This window comes from Musa acuminata, chromosome BXJ3-10 (genome assembly GCF_036884655.1).
Source record: "Musa acuminata AAA Group cultivar baxijiao chromosome BXJ3-10, Cavendish_Baxijiao_AAA, whole genome shotgun sequence".
Taxonomy (NCBI): domain Eukaryota; kingdom Viridiplantae; phylum Streptophyta; class Magnoliopsida; order Zingiberales; family Musaceae; genus Musa; species Musa acuminata.
In genome coordinates this window covers 31,437,501-31,456,871 of record NC_088358.1, presented here as the reverse complement: position 1 = coordinate 31,456,871, position 19,371 = coordinate 31,437,501, and the positions used below count along the sequence as shown (strand labels likewise).

Below are 19,371 nucleotides of genomic sequence, written 5' to 3'. Positions count from 1 at the left end.
CCACAAATATACCCAGATGATCGTGACCGTCGATCTTGTCAATCTTGCAATGATTTGAGACCTTTCCCTCGATTACTGACTACTTTGCGCTGACGGCGTCCTTCGGGTATCTTTCGTGGGTGTCTTAACTCGCTAATCGTTTCTTTCGACATAAAGGTCTCGATTTGAAGATAATAGCGGAAATGTCAGCGAGAGCCCGCGGTAAATGTAGACTTCTTGTGGGGGTAATTTGGTAACTTCAATAGTAGAAGTGCTTCGCTACGCCGCCCGTTTCTGAGATGATTGATTACCTCATCATGTCAAAACACAGCATTAGCTTTTGATGATTCGACTAATCCTCACTGTTTGGTGTAATAAAGCTCAATGTGAAGATTAAGCATCAGAGAGGGTTGCTGTTTGGGAAGAGGAGAGTACTTCAAATACTTTCTTGTACAGCTTTTGACCTTTCTTTATGAAAAATAAAGGTTGTTTTTTCCTCATAAAAAGAAGGAAAAAATTGCTGTCATGAAAAAAAAAATACTAAAAACACAGAGCTGCTTTTTTTTAAACAACAAATTCCAATGGTGAGGAAAAAAAAAATAGTACAGCATTACATCTTGGAATCATTGTTTTTGCAGAGTGCTTCAAATGGTAGGCAGCAGACTGAGATCCACCATGAGATTTCATGTCCTTTCCAATTATGACAAACAGTGGATGATGACATTTATTGATCCAATGAGGATGAGGGATAGCTCATGTTTGATGCCTCACAAAACAGTAAAGTTAAAAGAGGAACAAACAAAAGAGACAATGAAGCCAGAGGCTGATCATGTATGAAGCTACAATACAGCAGATCAATCCAATAATAAAAGCCGAACTGTACCGCCCGGCATGGGTGGTATGTACCGGTTCGACCGGTTGCCGATACGCGGACTATCTGTTACTAGTCGGTACACTTGGGTATACCGCTCGGTATACCATACCGTACCGATACCGAGCCCAGGTCAAAATACCGGTACGGTACGGTATTGCGAACCTTGAATTCTATGGATATATAGCATATGATATTTGATTTTTCTAAAGTACTATAACAAGTACTATTGGACAGCATCCAAATATAGATGAGCTCTACACTTACCAATGCTTGGCCTTGGGGAAGACCAAATGTGCACAACCATTAATTTTGAAAGAGCACACATGTCTGCAATTTTTCAGCAAGGATGGACATACTTTAGCTATTAATTATTAGAATGTTGCTGGATATGCAGACATCTGCTCCTACTATCACCTCTTAGTCTATGTCATCTGATTCTTATACATTGGTGCTTCATGTAATTTAATAATTCAAAGAATATCTTTTCTTCTTGCTAAGTTGGCTGATAAAGGTGATCATTTTGTAGGTTTGGAATCTCAGAGGACTGTCTATTCTTTTGTTCAGCTAGTGTGGGGGTACCATGTTTTATTAGTCAAATACCATGAGCAGCCACAGTTTGATTACAGTTAAACAAAATAATTCTCCCGAAGGAACAAAGCATCTCTGTCATTCTTCACCTTTATCAGTTCAGTTTAACAATGAACAAGACTGCCAAAAATTATCAAGATCCTCCTATGTCGAGACAGTGTTGCACAATTCATCCAGCTTCAGTAAGGACCTTCCTTTGCATACCAAGAAATCAAGCTCAGGGCCTGAACCAGGAAGTTCTTGTTCTTATGTATCTCATCCTCAATATCCAGAGCACATGTTTTCTCGTTCTTCTACATTTTGTACCAGCCTTTACTCTTCATCTTCTACTAGTTCAGAGTCATGTCAAAAACTTCAGAACTTACCCTTCCTTCCTCATCCTCCAAAATGTAAGCACCAGAATTCAGCTGTTCAATCTTCTAACTCTCCGCTGCAGTTTAGTGGAGATATAAGTGCAACAAGTGGTGAGGATGAACACACAGATGACTTGATGAAGGATTTCCTTAATCTCTCTGGAGAAGTTTCAGATGGTAGCATCCATGGAGAGAATTGTGGGAGTAGTGGCTTAGCACTTAACGAGCAAATAGAATTGCAAATTTTGTCTGAACAACTTGGCATAGCTATCACTGACAATGGGGAAAGCCCTCATTTGGATGTAAGTATTTTGTTGATTTCTTTCCGTTTTCTTATTCACCGGGGGATTTTAAATATCTTGTCGCCTCCTCTAATTAAAGTTCTTGGTATTTCTTCCTAAATGCTGAGCCTCCAACTTCAGGCCAACAATGTTAATGAGGAAAAGGGACTCAAATTAAGCCTATCTGAATAGTTTGTCCGGGAACTGCACACACGAGGGATGGTCTAGAATTTGGCTAAACATGAAAAACTGCTGTTTTTTTTTTCTTGACAAACAAATGTGACAATACTTTTGTGGAAGTTCTAGTCTAAGGATGTCCAATTGGGAAAGAATTTTGTTTCATATTTGACTCGCTGTTTCTTTATTTAGGACATATATGAGACACCACAAGTCTCATCTCTTCCATTGTCTGCCAACCACAACCAGACAGATCAGCCTTCAAAACCTCACACTAAAGTCCAATTGCATACACCCCCCTCCATAAACCCAGCTTCAGCTGCAAATAAAACAAGATTAAGATGGACCTTGGAGCTTCATGAGCGATTTGTCGAAGCTGTGAACAAGCTTGATGGTGCTGAGAGTAAGCATTTTGTTTTCTTTCATCATCGCTGGATGTATTTTTCATCTCATTCATCTGTGTGTGTTTTCTCATGCAGAGGCAACTCCAAAGGGTGTGCTAAAGCTTATGAATGTTGAAGGTTTGACTATCTACCATGTAAAGAGTCATTTGCAGGTAATTCTGGTTAGGTAATTTCTCTCACATGTTAGATTGTACTGCAGAAGTCATCGTCACCATTTTATTCATACATGTTCATGACTTGCAGAAATATCGACTTGCAAAGTACCTACCAGAGGCGAAAGAAGGTAATTCTGACAATAAACAGAGCGCACAATTATCTGTTTGTTGTATACTGTGCATGTTCAATATTGTTTTAGTAACATGCCAGTGTAAAACTTGTCAAACTTGAATGGGAAAGTCCAATTACATGGCCATTTGATAATTGGAACAAGTTCGCCATCTGTTCTCTGATGCTATACACAGTTAATATCCAAGTTGGCAATAGTGATGCACAAAATTGAGGATGACTCAAATTGATTATGACTGACTGCACCCATCAATTTTTTTTGGCTTCTTTCTTCAAGATGGAAATGGATATATAGACTTCAAATCATGGTTTGCAGTACCGGTCCGACGGGCTTCCGGTACGCGGACCGCCTGTTACTGTAGCAGTACTGTAATACTGTAGCGCTGCTACAGTACTCGGCACGCCTGAATATACCGTTCTGTCACGGACAAACTTCTAAACAAGGTGTTTGATGTAATGCTTATGTATGTCCGTGTCGTTTGGCATGTTCATGCCTTGTACAGAATGTAAAGGGGCGGCCGAAGGCTTAATAGTCCCATTTTAGTTGGGTTGGTGGCCTCTTTAGGCTTGTAAATAAAGGTTGTGTCATGTAGACACGTGCGAGAGCTTTTCGGTCTGTAATGAATCATTTTACCCTTTGTTGTGCCACTGTTCAGAGCTTGTAAAGTCTGTTTGTAATTTGCTTTGTCTATGAAGTGTTTTTCGGACATGTTTGCTTGTGGATCCCGTTTGAGGCGTTCTCTTTAACCCGTTCTCTCTTTTGTTGGTCCTAAGGGACAATGGGAGGCTTCGGGGAGGCTGACCTTTGCGGACGGACGCGCAAGGGTGCCGCACGACTTAGGCAAAACCAGCTAAGTCCGTGTCATATGGTATCAGAGCGGGACAAGCACTCATAGAAACACTTAGACATGCAAACGTGGGGGACCTAGCGGGGCTGCGTTGAGGGCAGTCAGCAACGCGCGACCGTTTGAGGGAAAACGGGTATGGAGATGTAGGGAAAAGAGTCGCTCAGAGGAGCGGGCATCTGAAATTGGCATTCAGAGGAATGGCCAACCCTTCGCGCAAGAGGCACCACGAGAACAGGCAAGCTTGGAAGAATTTGGAGCGCACAAAGGTTGGGATGGCTGAGTTTGAGCTACGGCTCAACGTTGACAACTATACTTGATGGTGCTCTAGGCAAGCGAGGCGCTTGGTAAGAATGAGACCATGCAAGGTGGAATGAGTTGCGCAACGACCAAAAGAGTTATGCAAAGCTCACAGAGGTGAGGGGAATTGCTAACTCGAAGAATTTGGTACTCATGCATGGGCTTGTATGCGGACGACGGAATGTTTGTGGCCATCCCAAGGCGACCGAGACTCGGCGCCATGGAGCATTGAAACTTTCTCTTTGGCAAGCGTAGGATACGTCCGTAGGAGGCTGAAGTGTGCAATGAGTTCAGCATGTTGCTAGGCCTTGAGGGGTGCAGTGGGGGCTGTATTGACGTGGAGTCGCAATCTAGCAAGTGCGTTTGCAGGAGGCAGAACAATGCATAGTTTGTTCAGCAGATCAGAGTAGTCCAAGGGGATGGTGGTCTCCGAAATGAAGAGAAATGTTGCTCCAACGGGATAGTTATCCAGGAGGGATAAGTCCCGGCTCTCCAGAGGGAGAATCATGTGAGACGGACCTCACATGTTGAGGAGGAGTACCTCACAAACAACAACTCCACGAAGCTCGATGGACTGAGCAAGCGGCGAGGAGTTGTCGCATGATCTCGCTCGAGAGAATGCATTGGTGGATGCATTGCGAGATTAAGTGGGGGAGCGACCTGAAGCAACTTAAATGAAGGCACACTTGGAGTCGATGTGGAGATCGGACTCAAGGGAGGGCTGACCTGTGGAATGGTGGGCACGAGGGCCACCATCGACTCAATGCGAAAACGAGGAGCGGAGCAACTTGGGCGTAACTTGGTGAAGTACCCAAGCCGCATGAAGGGAGCTAGCAGAGAAGTTGGAACATGGGGCAGAAGCACAGTGCTTTCCTTAGACAGAGGTCAAAGACATGAACTCTTGCAGAGGCAAGAGTAGGATCATGTTGTTCCATGGGTCCTTCATTCTGACGGAGCGGACTCATCTTGCATGGTGCCAAAGACGAAGGGAGCTTCTAGGCACATGCACCTTATCTCGGAGGAGCATTTGATGGAGGAACTAAGGCGACTCAATTTGCGGAGGCGAAGTTGGGTTCAGAAGGCCTTAGCACGGGGCAAGAGGACGCAGAGGCGGGTACTCTTGAAGAATATGCCACAATGTTGCCATTCAAAGTTGCCATGAAGGAAGCGGTGCGCAGCGGAGATTGTGCTGGTAGGGGCAGAGGCCCAGGATCCAGACAATGGTGCACAAATTACAGTGAAGTCGGTGGACTTCGGGAGCTACTAGGCGACGGACTGTCCTAGAGCGGTGCTTCATCTAGGTGTGACCCAAGAGTGGGTGGATGAAGGTCGATTGCCAAAGGAGCGAACAAAATCGAAGGTGGAGGAGACCCTGCGATGTATTGGCAGAGGCCACACATGGAGGGTTCACAATTCGAGTTTATTCCACAAGGATCAGAATGCAATGGAGATGTCACCAGGAGGCGACATGGTGCAGCGGATCGTGGTGGGACAGTTCGTGGCAATGCGATACATACGACAGAGTCCCGGGAGGGACTAGATCATATGGAGGTATGATCGGGAGCTACTGGGAGCTCCACTTCGGTGAACAACACGACGGCAAGAAGGGCTATGGATTCAAGGAGTGAAGGCCATGGTACCGCAGAGGCGGGTCTTCCGTGCGTGCATCGAATTTTGCATCGGACGAAAACCTTGGTCATCAGCATATGGGGGCTGTGTTCCACTAAGGGAAAAGTTCGAATGCAAGTACCAGTGAGTCCCGGGAGGGACTAGATCATATGGAGGTATGATCGGGAGCTACTGGGAGCTCCGCTTTGGTGAACAACACGACGGCAAGAAGGGCTATGGATTCAAGGAGTGAAGGCCATGGTACCGCAGAGGCGGGTCTTCCGGGCGTGCACCGAATTTTGCATCGGATGAAAACCTTGGTCATCAACATATGGGGGCTGGGTTCCACCAAGGGAAAAGTTCGAATGCAAGTACCAGTGAGTCCCATGAGAGGGACTTGATCATGCAGAGGTATGATCGAAGCAGCTGGAGAGTTGGACTGCTCCAGAGCTCATATTCGCTTAAGGGAGCCCGACAAGTCAGAGGACAAGGTCGAGTAAGCGAACGTTGCTACCAAGGAAGCTAAGGAGAACAGAATCGGTGCAAACCCTACAATGTGATGGCAGAGGCCATGCATGGGAGTTGCAGTCTATCTTTCCATCGACCAAACAGACTGCTTGGAGAACACAGAGGTGTTGAAGCAGGAGGTCGAAAGGGGCGAGGAAGCGACGACAAGTCCAGAGGGACTTAGCTACCCAAAATCAAGCAATCAGTGAGAATGGAGGTGGACTCAGAGGAGTGTCACGAAGGCATATCTACTGATTGTGAAGAAAAGGGATGTAGATGCGAGGCGACGGATAGTAGGGCCATGGGCATGGCAGCGCCATGGTACCGCAGAGGCGGGACTTCCGTCAAAGTCATTGATCCCTTGCTCTCACGGAGGGAGAGCGCTTGGTCGTGAAAGGGGCCGAGGAGGTGGAGCATGCAGATGCAATCTCCAAGTACCGAGACAAGGCTGAAGGGCAGAGGCCAAGAAACTTCGTAAGATCGGTGTCAACAAGTTTCTCATCAAGATAGCCGTAAGTGAAGGACTTCGGGTCATGCAAGAGTGCACGACCAAGGAACGAAGCAGGCAGTACGTGGTGCTGTACCTTTGCTACTCAGTGGAGTAGGCGGCAGGGTTTATGGAGAAGATGGTACAATCCCAGAGGCGACCTCATCTATCAGAGAATTACTCCAAGTTGGGGTGAAAACTTCCTGCATTCCAGAAGTTCAATGGCATTGAGAAGGTGAATCACAGTAGCTAACTCAACGCAAGGAGTGCAAACACTTCAAGTGCTTCAGAAGTGTGAGCAAAGAGCAGGCGAAGGCCAGTAACCAGCTCGATGCATGAAGTACAACCTCGAGGAGGCGGGCGAAGTCAAGTAACCTTTGCCTTCTCAACTCTTAAGAGAATGGGCGAAACCGAGTACCCCAGTTCTCTTATCTATCCAGCAGAGGAGCTCTGCACAAGTTCAAAGACCCTTCGAAGATAATGGAAGACAATAGTTGTCAAATCCTCACCAACGGTGATCAGTGCTACTGAGAGTAGATTGTCCGCTTCATTTCCCAACGAAATGCCAATCGAAAGCGGAAGTGATGCGAACCTACTTGGATGTGACAACTAACTGAAAGAAGAGTCAATGAGCAGATTTTGTGGAGGAAGGACCCAAAACTTCAGAAGTTTGCGAGGCGATGCTTGTTAAAGCTCCAACAAGCATCCACCCAGTTCAAGCAGCATGTGGAAATTTTGAGAAACTGGCGCAGTAAGAATGGTCTTTTCCTTCATTTGGTGGATCCGCAGGAATCAACGAGGATCAACACAACTCAGCCAACCCCACACCAGAGTCAGAGTCATTGGCGAGTTGAAGCAGCATGGCGGATCAAAGGTTCGACTACTCAAAAACAGCAGCGGAGAGCAGCTGGGAGCCAGGAGGCGCATTGCAGCTGGAGCAGAAGATTGAAGACTCAGCAAAGGCGAAGAGTTGCAGTGTTCACAAAGGCTTCGACGAGGACGTCGAAGGGATAAGTGGGGGAGAATGTCACGGACAAACTTCTAAACAAGGTGTTTGATGTAATGCTTATGTATGTCCGTGTCGTTTGGCATGTTCATGCCTTGTACAGAATGTAAAGGGGCGGCCGAAGGCTTAATAGTCCCATTTTAGTTGGGTTGGTGGCCTCTTTAGGCTTGTAAATAAAGGTTGTGTCATGTAGACACGTGCGAGAGCTTTTCGGTCTGTAATGGACCATTTTACCCTTTGTTGTGCCACTGTTCAGAGCTTGTAAAGTCTGTTTGTAATTTGCTTTGTCTATGAAGTGTTTTTCGGACATGTTTGCTTGTGGATCCCGTTTGAGGCGTTCTCTTTAACCCGTTCTCTCTTTTGTTGGTCCTAAGGGACAATGGGAGGCTTCGGGGAGGCTGACCTTTGCGGACGGACGCGCAAGGGTGCCGCACGACTTAGGCAAAACCAGCTAAGTCCGTGTCAGTTCGGTACACCTGGGTGTACCGAACGGTATACCGTACCATACCGGTACCGAGCCCAGGTCGAAACTCCGGTACGGTACGGTATTGCGAACCTTGCTTCAAACTATATGTTTCTTTTAGAGGAAGCATGTTGGAAGAAGTGAGTACAGTAGTTTGTTGGTCTTTATATAATTCAGAGTCCAACTTTATTTCTCCAACAACCAGGACAAACGGAATAGGAAAGTAAGGCATGAAGAAACTAGTTATGAACTATATTATCTGGATATACATCACTATCTAATTGCAGAGGTTTGATTTTTAGTACCATTGCAGTAAACTTGTTATGATATTTAATGCTTGATATCTTAACATGCTTATGAAGACAAAAAGGCTTCGAGTCGTGAAGATAAGAAATCATCATCATTGGTTAGTAATGACGGTGATTTGGCCAAGAAGAGGTACCCCTATTTTTTCTTGTTATTACTCCACTTTCGAATATGCCCTTGTAATCTTTTCTTCAAGTGCTTTAATTTTGTCTATCTTTTTGTCTCAATGATAGGAGCATTCAAGTCACTGAGGCTCTACGCATGCAAATAGAGGTTCAGAAACAGCTGCATGAACAACTTGAGGTAAGCATTGGGTGCTTGTAGCTCTGACTGGAGAAGCATATTTTACTTTTTGGTTTATTAATAAAGCTTTGGAAATCAGAATATCCTCAAACGAAAAGAGGTAATAGGCTATTTAAGCAGCACCGTGCTTCTCTGTTTCTGAACCCAATGTTCTTCTTCTCTAGGTCCAAAGAGCACTGCAATTGCGCATAGAGGAAAATGCAAGGTACTTGCAGAAGATTCTTGAAGAGCAGCAAAAGGCAAACAATTCTTCTTCCTCCACGCAAAGGTTTAGCTCAGAGCCCCCACTGGAATTGCGTAGTCCCTTCACAGAGAAAGCTGATGCAAGAGTGGACTCCTCTCCACTTAACTCTGTGAAGCAAAGAGGGAATGAGTCAAATGACCGGGAGAGTGATTCTGAATCTGTTGAAGATAGTAAAAGGATGAGGCTGGATGTTGAGCATGTAAGACCTTCCTAATGAGAGTCTAGCCGAGGGTACCATCTTCAGATAGCTTCTGTTGTCTATAAGAATCTTCATGTCATTTTCTTTCTATTAATTTCCCAGTTATTGCAGGGGGTTGGAGTGGATCAGATTTCGAGTTGATGTACAGTATTGTGAAAAATGAAATTAAACTGATGGACCTGGATTTGCTAAACCTTTATGAGTGTCCTTGCATTCTCAAATAAATGATGAATGCATCATTTTGCTCCACCTTGTTCTTGGCAAAGGTCAGGAAAATTAGATAAAATCATCCTCCATTGTGCCCCGAGTGTTAAGTTCCACTTCCATCATGTAATCCAATCTATATGTTATGTCAAATTTAGAGTCCAACAAGTGAGGGTAGTATCTTGAAGTTTCTATAATTATGAAGCATGGCTAAGTGATTCTACTCATACTAAAATAATATAATTTTTTATTTTTATAACTATTACAAAAATAATTATTTTCTATTTTTTTAAACTCTGTAGGGGTTTCTGTGCTATTTCAAGCTTGGAAAGGATTTATATGCAAAATATTCTGGTGTTTCACCGGTTAAATCCGACGGTGTAACACTCTTGCCACAATACGACACGAGTCCTCAACCGTTCGATGTCCGAACCCTCGCGCCTCAAAACCCAAACTAGTCGACGCTCTGTTCCATGTTCTTGCCTTTTCCCTTTTCCCGACCCGGAAGAGAAGTCGCGGCGGATCCCCGCGCTCGACTCGTTCGTATAAGGGAGAAGAGACTCAGGGGAGGAAGAGAATCTTTTTGTTCTTCGCTACATCCAATTCGACGGCCGAACTCTTTTCATCGATCGGCGGGCCCTGATTCGAGCCGCAGACTGATGCGCGAGGTGAGGCGGCGGGATGAATCGAAGGAAGGAACTCTGTAGGAATTTCCAGCGCGGCAGGTACATCCGATCCCTCCCTGCTCAAATTTGTTACCTGATCACCGTGTTCTAACTAGGGTTAGTTGTTCTCGCCGTAGTAAGAAGCAAAAACCCCGGAGAGGCAATATGATACCTAAGTAGCTGTCGCGAAACCCTAATTCGTTCCACGCGGCCTTTTTTCGTCGTTTGAAGTTTTGTTGCCTCTGTGTGCTTGTTCTCTCGCGTTCTTGCCGAAGGTTTTGCTTGCTCTTGTCGGTGCAAAATGTTCCTTTTAGGAAATACTGTGTATTTTTTAGGAGAAGGTCAAAATGAAGTTTTGGTTCAACTTCAGATGGGTATTGTAGTTAATTTGACATCTTGAAATTTCTTAATAATGGTACAAGTCATTGGCTATCATCTCATAATCTGGCCAAATGTAAAATAAAAAGTGGTGTGTTTAGTGGTGATAATATCTATGAATTTTTATTTTTTAGCTTTGACTGTGAATATCCACTTACCATTTTGTATATGCATTTGAAGTCCTTTTTGTTGGTAAAAAAAGGGTCCTTTTTTGTGAATGATTGTGATGTTTCTTACAAGTTACATAAGTGAACATCATAGATTATCTAAAACAAGATATCTCTTTACTTATAGAACGGAGAACATAGCATCCACTGTAATTCTCGTACTGTGATGTTCTAATTTTCTCAGATAGCCTCGTCAGTCCTCAGTGTTGGATAGCACAATAGAAATAGAAAACCCTATATTCATTTACTGAAGCAATCATAAGGCAGATCTATAAGGCTTATTTCATTAGAAGATGAACTAGGGATTTCAAGAAGTTCAGGCAAGTCTACAACACTAACAAAGCAAAAAACTAGAGTAGAAAGTTTGACAACAAAATGTATATTTTCACAATGTTTCAAGATTTTATTTTATTTCTTAAGATCTGAAATTCTTAAATAGTGAAGGCATGGGAATTACGGAGAGCTGTAATGTGGACGGAACTACCAAATGTGATTCAATGGTCAGGCATGCATAATGGAATATAAATAGGTGACTTCAGGGGGCTGATATTTGTATTTGAGGGTGGGGAGTAAATATATATCATGAAGCGTTTGTTGGGTCAAGTGTCCTTGTTGTCTGAGAATGTCTGTTAAAAGCTGATGAGCACGAAGGATGACTTTACAAACATGATCCAACCTAGCAGGGTTTATGCATACTGTTTTTACTATCTTCGTGGTTTCTGTTTATTGTATATTGTTTAAAAAGTTGTTAAGTGAGGTCTGCATAAATTAATTCCCATACTCAACATTGTTTTGAAATTATATTGGACTTTTTGATCCCTTGTTCAGTTAATGTCTAAGCAATTCTTGATTTACTATTTGGTGAATATCCATTTTAGACCAATAAGTTTTTGACATGTTTCTTTTATTATGTTTTTCTTTTCAGCTGCCAATATGGTGATCGCTGCAAATTTCTCCATGTTACTCAGCAACAGTCAAAGCCCAATCCTTTTGGATTTGGCACTGGTACCCTACATTTTCCGAATGCAACTCAGCAACAAAAGCCTAATCCTTTCGGATTTGGGGTACAAAACAATACACAATCACAAAACAATACACATTTGAAAGCTTCATCAAATTTTGGTGCTCAACACCAGAATCCAGCCAAGGTTAGTTATTCTTTACATGGATTATGTTTTTTTCATCCTGCTTGTATCAGACCAAACTTCTCAAGCATGGTATTAAATTGTGTACCTCCATATTCAGCATGCACAATTTTTAGTATTACTTACTGAGATGTATTCTCTTGAGTGATCTTTATCTTGTCATTACCAACTATTGTGCATTTTCAATCTGTTTCTAGCCATTTGAAAACAAGTGGACAAGATCATCTTCTTTGACACCAACAAATACAAATTCCTTGCAACATACTGAGGCTCAACCCCAAGCACCTGCTCACAAGTGAGTTTCCACTCCAGCTAATGCGCGTAAATCTTGTCCTTCCACTCTGGTTGCTCCATTACCTCTATGCCGGCTTAACTTTTTTTTGTTCTTTACTTTCTCTAATGTAGGATGTGTTGTATTCACTGGTTTTATTATTTGAAACATAGGTGCACAGATCCTGAGTCATGCAAAAGGCAAATTGTTGAAGATTATAAAAATGAAGCACCTCTTTGGAAGCTTACTTGCTATGGACACCGCAAGAAGTAAGCTAAAAACTTAGAAAGCATGCAGTTAATACCTAATTGCCTTATTTTATGTGCTCTTAAACTTCTAAACAGCTACGTTATGTTTCAGTAATACATAAACATAATGTAATTATGCTTGTATATTGTACTGTTTGTTTAATTATATTCTTGCATTGGTGAGTGTACTCCAATATTCGTGACTCTCTGTGCACTTGTGCTTGTAAATTGAATATATAGACAGATAATGTATCCTAAAAACCTGAAACAGTACATTACATTTTCTTCATTCTGGTAATGAAGCATCATATTCTTGATAACATACATTTACAATTAGTGCCATCTGTTTTCGAGCTTACTATCTGGATGCAATGTCCGAACAACAACTTACTGTATGGATATATTAATATAACTGATAGCTTTCTAACATGAAATTGTATGTTACACTTCATTCCAGTAATGGAAAGCATCTTGTTCTTGACAATATTATAAATGAAATAAATCCAAATAATTTCCATTTGATATGCCGATCGAATGTGCTGCTATGTGCATAAAAATGATACAGTAAATTTTCTTCTACCTGTAGTACATTCTTGACAGCAAAACATAATAATTCCATTGTCACCGTTCATTTTATGAATTGTTTCTCATTTGAGTAGCATTCTCTGCTTGACCCATTTGCCCTTGCTTCCCCAGTGGTCCTTGTGACATTGTTGGTGATATCAGTTTTGAGGAACTCAGAGCAGCAGCCTATGAAGATGCAAGACAAGGATTAAGCCTTCAGTCAATTGTAAGTTTAAAAGCCTAGTCTCTCTCTCTACATCAATTTATATGCTAACAAAGAATATTGTTTTTTTGACACTGGATATGTATTTGTGCTGCACCATTCTCAAGTGCCTTTCTGATTGTCTATACAACACTACTAAATGCTTCTTAAACTATACATATATGCTTGAAGAATCTACTGTTGTTATATGAGTTGAGAGAGAGAGATTTGATAATTTATCAGACAAGCTATATGGATCACATAGTTTGAGTTTTCTGGAATTAGTCAAACTTGTATGACCACTTTCAGGGGCTGGAGTTCTGTTTAAGAGGGCACAATTTATTCATTATAGTGTAAGTGCTCTGGTAAAACCTTTTTTTTGGATGTGATCATGTAACATTAAATTTAAATTGGAACACTAGGCCCCCTAAATGAGTCATATAGGAAGAGAGCTCATTAAATTCATGCACTAGCTTTTTGCATGTGTGTATGTCAATATACATCTTTTTTGGCCAAAATTTAACTCATAAAAGTTATAAACATATATATGCATGTAAAAGATGGGTCGTGAATTTGTTATTTACATACATGAAAAGACAAATGAGAGGTCACAATCTTTCTTACATGTTGAGAATCGAACTCTATGTGGCACCCTTGACTAGTATCACTTTCTCAGATTACAGTTTTTGAGACAAAGAAGCTTTAATTATATTTGTTTTATGTTTTAAATGATCTTTGCTATGAACATACTGTTGTCGAAATTTAGTTCGGTCTGTTGTAGATAAGTTCAAGTTAACAATAGCCAAGGATTATAGGTTTAGATGTTGCATAAACTTCTGAAAGATGTTTTGGTTAAATAGAATATATTTCTTTGAATAGCTGCACTATCTAGACCATGCTATATCTTCTCTTTTCCTGCCTATAACAATCGTACATTATATGCTTAAGAAAACCTGCTGCTGTTGTGCAGGTTGAGAGAGAGAGGAACTTATACCTTTCAAAGTTGAATGAATTTGATAATTTACTCAAAAATTCATATGGATCACAAAATCCAAGTTTTCCTCAGATGAGTCAGTCTCCTATGTCCATGAACAATACATCATCTGCAAATGTTCAAAGTAATGCTGCACCCTCGTTTTCAAGTTTTAGTCAACTTACAACTAATCTTGGGCTCAACAGCAGGTACATTCTGTTCTGAACAATATCTTCTGCTGTAGTTACAGTATATGGACAATTCTTTCCACTGTTTGTGGCTATATCAAATTTCTCTGTTAAATACCTTTACTTTTCTCCTAATCTTTTGGTGTTCCTTATCAGGACCAATCCTCCAGGAACTCTGAATGGTACTGGTTTTGTACAACCTAGCCTGTTTCAGAACGCCAGCCAAAATTCTGTCAGTTTTGGTGTGAAGTTTGGGGCTCCAGGTGGGGTAGCAATGGCATACTTTTTCTTGAATTTAATAGCACATTATATGATCTGAAGTTGCTTTATTTTGAAGCTCACCTTCATTACTTAGTATTAATTACTATATATAAATACATTAGTGCCTAACGACTCATTCATTAAAGGTACATCTTTTTTGTTACTGTTGCTGCTGTTACATATTGATTGGGTAATTTTGTGAACTTAAGAATAGCTTGGGTATTAATCAGAATTGTTTATTATAGATTAACATTATTGCTGTCTCATTATCTTGTGCATATAACAGAACCGAAAGTACAGAGTCTTGTCACAATATATTGCTCTGTGTCAAAAGTTAATTTAGCAACTCACGGATGATAGTTAAGCTAAGGGCTATGTCATTGCGATAGCATCTTCTCTCGTCTTCCTCTTTTTGCCAGCGTCTTTCTTCATAAAGTGTAATTGTGTTTTTAAGAACTCAGGAAAAAGGTTGCTACAAAAAACTATCTATTATATAGAAAGTAATGCATTTGTCCCACTAATCAGCCAAAGCATAATAACCGAGTATTGTGGCTTTGATACCGGGGATGATTTTGATGACCTTGGCTTGTGAGGGAGTCTTTTTAGGGTTCCTTTATGGATATATGTTGCACATATTTTCATCCTAGCACAATTACTGCTAAACTACATTTGAACTTTCTTTCCTTTCTATTTTCACTTAGTACTATGGCTAAAGAATTAGTGTGAAATCTTTTTTATTATTGAGGCTGTAGCTTTGCAGGAGGATTTGGCCAGCAACCAACCCAACCATCTGGAAACACTCCAAGTCCAAGCCTCTCCACATTTAACATTGGTGTAAAGTCTCCTGGGTCACCATTTCCACTGGCCTCCCAGCAATTTGGTGGCATGAACAATCAACAGCCAAACCTTCTTACTGGGTTTAATGTTTCTTCAGTTACTGTTGAACAAGCATCAATCACGTAAGTTTGGCCGTTTTGTTTCTGCTACAAAAATTGCATATGATGTCCATGCATACCATTGGTTTTTACTAAGATATTTAATATCATTCTTGTTTCCATGTAAATATATACTTGTCACCTCTGATACCCTTTTTCCTACTATATTATTGAGATGAGGACAAGTCGATCTTTTTTTTAAGGGAAACGATGACATTATATACACTGGCAAATGGGTGACTAAGTTGATGGATGCATTTTTTTTTTTGAACAGTCTTGTAGGGAGTTTTGTTTGTTATTATGCTTAAGAATGAAGTTCATGCCTCATACAAGGTTTAGTTGTTATGATGTACCAATCTTTAAGGAGTCATTTGTTTACTGTGTCTAACCAAAACTTCTCCCACAGGGATGGGCAACAAGAGGGTAGTCCAGATGACAGTATTTGGTTAAAGGAAGAATGGAAGATAGGAGAGGTATGATTATACCATCGAAATTAATCTTCTAAGATGTCTTAATATTTCTTGTGGGTAGTGATAGATGTTTGTCTAATAACTTAGCTCGACAAACTCCAGCTGAATCCATGCATTAATCATTTATCGAGGCAGTTGATAGATTTTTTTTTTTTTTGGTGCCAGGTGAGATGATTTTCTTAGTCCAAGTTGGTTCTGCAGCTATAATAATCAATAGATCATGATATATGATATGCTAACCATTATGTTTTTTCATTTTATTTGTGGGTTCAGATTCCCGAAAGACCACCACCAGAAAGATTCTGTTGATGAGCTTCTATGCCTTCCAAGTTCGAGATGAGGGTCAATGGTCTCAGAGAGTGTTCTCTACGCCGATGTTAATTATTTTGGTGCATTCAAGAACTTGCAAGCTTCGTCCTCACTCTAACCCGCATCTGATCTGCTTCCTAATCCTCCCACCAAGTGGTGATTTCTCTCCCTAAGATTCTGGGAAAGGGTTTAATGTCTGCTGTAGCACCATCCTGGCACATGGAGGTTTTAGTTGAGATCTTCAAAGAAGTACACGCTCCAGATGCACCTTGATCAGATTTCAAGGAAACAAATGGTATGCTGAAGCAGAATGTGATGCATCAATTCCCGGTTATTTGTAATACTATATTCTTTACTGCATCATGAGTTGGCGATTTTGCTGCTGTTTCATATAAGAAATCATATCGTTGTAGATCGGAAAGTTGTTCTCATCAAGAGTTTTCTGTACGTTCTAATGTTTCTTGTTGATTCATGCTTGCTGTCGGGCGACGCGGATATGGTGCTCGATGAAATGACCCATAGGGATGTCCTCTGGGATACCGTGGTGAATCGCTTTGTACAGTTGGATCGCTCCGATCACCAAGAAAATGTAGATGTTAGGAACAATATACGTCTTCTTTCTCTGCCAAGTCTCCCTTCAGAGACTGAAACATAAGATTTAGAGTAAAACAAGCACCTTCTTTATCGCAGAGCATGCTGTTTGGAGAAGTCACAAAACCCACGCCTAGTAGCAAAGCAGAAGCGATACGTCGACGGCAATATCATTTGATTCAGCAGGAATGCGCTGACTTAAATGCCACCGCGCAACAGAAGGCTTCAAAACAACGATGCAATCCAATGCCAGTGTTATCAGCGTTAACAGTGACAACACAGTCAACATAGTTATCACGCCCAAACTCGACATTGATCCCCGATCAAGTTTCTGTACCTGGGGATATATAGAATCCCAACCTGAGTTCCCTCTGGATCCGCATGTATATCATACGGTTCCTTGTTGGATTACGATGCTTGTTGGTTCAACATGCTCGTGCCCGTCGTGCTCGGTGAGGTGCTCGACGCCTTGTTCTCAGCGCACCGTCGCTCTTGATGTGCTTCGCACTTGTAAGATGCCGACGAGAATCTGCCGGATGTCGGCGACGTTGGGATCTCGATGGATCTTCGGATGTCATCCATGCATGCAAGGGGACTGCTTGCCTCTCTCTTGTTTGATGAATTGCTGCGGAGAGATTTTGCTTGAACATAAGACTGGATGCTATTGAAGAAATGGACCGAAGAGGATTTGTGTGCTCGGAAATGAGCCACTGGATATGCGCATGAATCCTCAGGTGAGATCTTGCATCAATCTTGAATTACTTTTCAGCTCTATCATGCTCTCTAAGCATTTTAATTACTAAATTAGGGTGGTTGCTTTCTGCTGTAATCTAGACGCATGAAGCATTCATGTGGCCTTTGTTATATGTTAGATTCATGTGATTGGAATGCTTGCACTATATAGATTGCTTTATACCTGGTTTTTTAAATCAAACCGGTAAATTAAGGCTATTACTGCTCTTATAATTTGAACAACTTGTTGGTTGGAAAAAAAGATCTTTTTCCTATTACTGTTGTTTATGAAAGGGAACAGATGTGGCAATTCAAAAAGTGTATGGGTTATGACAAGCGAGTTTGACAACAGAAGATATCTTGGATTCTTGCCTTGATTTTGAAGTGGTAAAGGCATTTGTGTGATTATGGGGAGGAAACAAATGACATTTGCTTCAAAAGCAGGGGTTGCATTCGACAAGTGACCTTGTAGATCTTGTGAGAGGAGCATTGGCCAAGTCAGGAGGAAGGCACTTGAACTTCTTAGGTATTTTGATGCACTTCGATTTAGAAGCACACACAAACATCTCAGTTGAGCAGAGTCTCAGCAAGGGGGTCAGTGAACTTTAAAAGGATTTACTTTTACCATATAACTTTGCCAATTAGTTCAGCCATTCTTATGCTTATCACCATGAGGACTGATCCTTTAAAAACTTCTTTTGGCATGTTTATCTAGAATTTGCCATCAAGAACAAATGCCTATGATTGATGATCATTGATGATGATTTGGAACTCTTGATTTCAGCCATATCACATGCAATTCCTTAATTGAGGATCTGGTGGATAAACAAATTGCAGGTAGGCATTGGATCCAGAGAGCTATATCAAGCGCTTAGGAGTTAGGATACCCATTAATGATGGGCTTCAGACACTAGAAGATGCCCTCTATGCTTGCTATGAACATCTTATCATTATTTATTTTCATAATTTGGGGGATAGAATTGTGAAGCAGGTTTTTCCTGACATTATTGAAAGGTCTGATGGTGGTGTTGACAAAGTTGTGAATTGTTCAGGTCTGAGTGAGCTTGGGACTGAGAGCGAAGCAGAAACTTAGAGTAAGTTGAGTGCTAAGCTCACGGTTCTTTTAAAAGGTATGATGATCCGATGGGAAATGCCAGTGAGCAACAAAAACAATGCCCATAATACCATATTTATTATACTGAAACTAGCAATTTAGAGGTTACTTAGATATGCATGCTACTCCAGTTGATTCTATGTGAAACATCCCTGCCTCATGATTTTTCATTCACTGAATCACTTTTGAGGCTCCTCAAATAGATAGGATTCAATTCAAAGCTCTCGCTGCACTTATTTTATAATTTAAATGATTTTTTTGTCATGCTACATTGGTTAAAAAATCAGTGTCTCCTACTAGTTTAAGGAGATGCTGAGGAGATCCAAGCTACTAGCATAAGGAGGTGTCAAGGGGGAAGCTTAATCAACATACTAGCAAACAGCTCTCTTAGTGAATATTATGTGTCTTATCATCTCATTTCAAGTAAATAACTAAGACTCTCAACATTCATTCTATCTTTGGGTTTTCTTTCAATCATTATGCTTTCATATATCAACCAATCCACATGTGAGCCATACCATCATGCTAAACTTTTACCATTATGTTCAGCTAATGTTTTACAGCTACTTAACTATGAACTGCTCTCTCTCTGAACTCTGGAAGCAGACATGTAGAGAATTCAAATGCAAGTGGGAGAATGCGGAAAATGGCCAAGAAAGACAGCTACTCTGAAGCAAAAAATATGTTAACTCTCTGTGATCTCGGAAGCAGAGATGCAGAGAGAACAATGCAGGTCGGAGAATAC

The 19,371-nt window shown here is 41.3% G+C and overlaps 2 protein-coding genes and 1 long non-coding RNA gene across 4 annotated transcripts in view; 2 read left to right on the top strand and 1 right to left on the bottom strand.

Moving 5' to 3' along the window:
- The first annotated feature begins 1,362 nt into the window (after positions 1-1,362).
- LOC135650949 (protein PHOSPHATE STARVATION RESPONSE 3-like) lies at positions 1,363-9,402 on the top strand. The gene is made up of 7 exons (XM_065170675.1): positions 1,363-2,096; positions 2,445-2,655; positions 2,732-2,808; positions 2,900-2,939; positions 8,520-8,595; positions 8,697-8,766; positions 8,931-9,402. Exons 1-7 carry the CDS (start codon positions 1,455-1,457, stop codon positions 9,222-9,224), a joined length of 1,410 nt encoding a protein of 469 aa, XP_065026747.1. The 5' UTR covers positions 1,363-1,454; the 3' UTR covers positions 9,225-9,402.
- Positions 9,403-9,781: 379 nt separating this feature from the next.
- Positions 9,782-16,636, top strand: LOC135650950 (zinc finger CCCH domain-containing protein 46-like). 2 transcript variants are annotated; one of them, XR_010501679.1, is made up of 10 exons: positions 9,782-10,138; positions 11,549-11,771; positions 11,966-12,063; positions 12,213-12,308; positions 12,984-13,077; positions 14,024-14,235; positions 14,371-14,477; positions 15,228-15,434; positions 15,817-15,883; positions 16,154-16,636. XR_010501679.1 is itself a non-coding variant. In XM_065170676.1 (10 exons), the coding sequence occupies exons 1-10, from the start codon at positions 10,095-10,097 to the stop codon at positions 16,187-16,189; spliced, it is 1,176 nt and encodes a 391-aa protein (XP_065026748.1). In that variant the 5' UTR covers positions 9,794-10,094; the 3' UTR covers positions 16,190-16,636. The 2 variants fall into 2 exon arrangements, 1 of the variants encoding a protein (XP_065026748.1); XM_065170676.1 differs by having other exon boundaries at positions 9,794-10,138; positions 15,236-15,434.
- A 2,662-nt stretch (positions 16,637-19,298) lies between these two features.
- The window catches only part of LOC135650955 (uncharacterized), an 880-nt gene continuing 807 nt past the window's right edge, over positions 19,299-19,371 (bottom strand). Inside the window, exon 2 of the long non-coding RNA XR_010501681.1 lies at positions 19,299-19,371. This exon is cut by the window's right edge and continues 153 nt beyond it. This is a non-coding gene — a long non-coding RNA (uncharacterized LOC135650955).

Coding starts and splice junctions, on each gene's coding strand:
- LOC135650950 (XM_065170676.1), top strand. CDS start 10,095: ATGAATCGAAGGAAGGAACTCTGTAGGAATTTCCAGCGCGGCAG. Junction 11,772..11,965: donor AACACCAGAATCCAGCCAAG/GTTAGTTATTCT, acceptor ATCTGTTTCTAG/CCATTTGAAAACAAGTGGAC. Junction 15,435..15,816: donor GTTGAACAAGCATCAATCAC/GTAAGTTTGGCC, acceptor CTTCTCCCACAG/GGATGGGCAACAAGAGGGTA.
- LOC135650949 (XM_065170675.1), top strand. CDS start 1,455: ATGAGCAGCCACAGTTTGATTACAGTTAAACAAAATAATTCTCCCGAA. Junction 2,940..8,519: donor CCTACCAGAGGCGAAAGAAG/GTAATTCTGACA, acceptor ATGCTTATGAAG/ACAAAAAGGCTTCGAGTCGT. Junction 8,596..8,696: donor GGTGATTTGGCCAAGAAGAG/GTACCCCTATTT, acceptor TCTCAATGATAG/GAGCATTCAAGTCACTGAGG.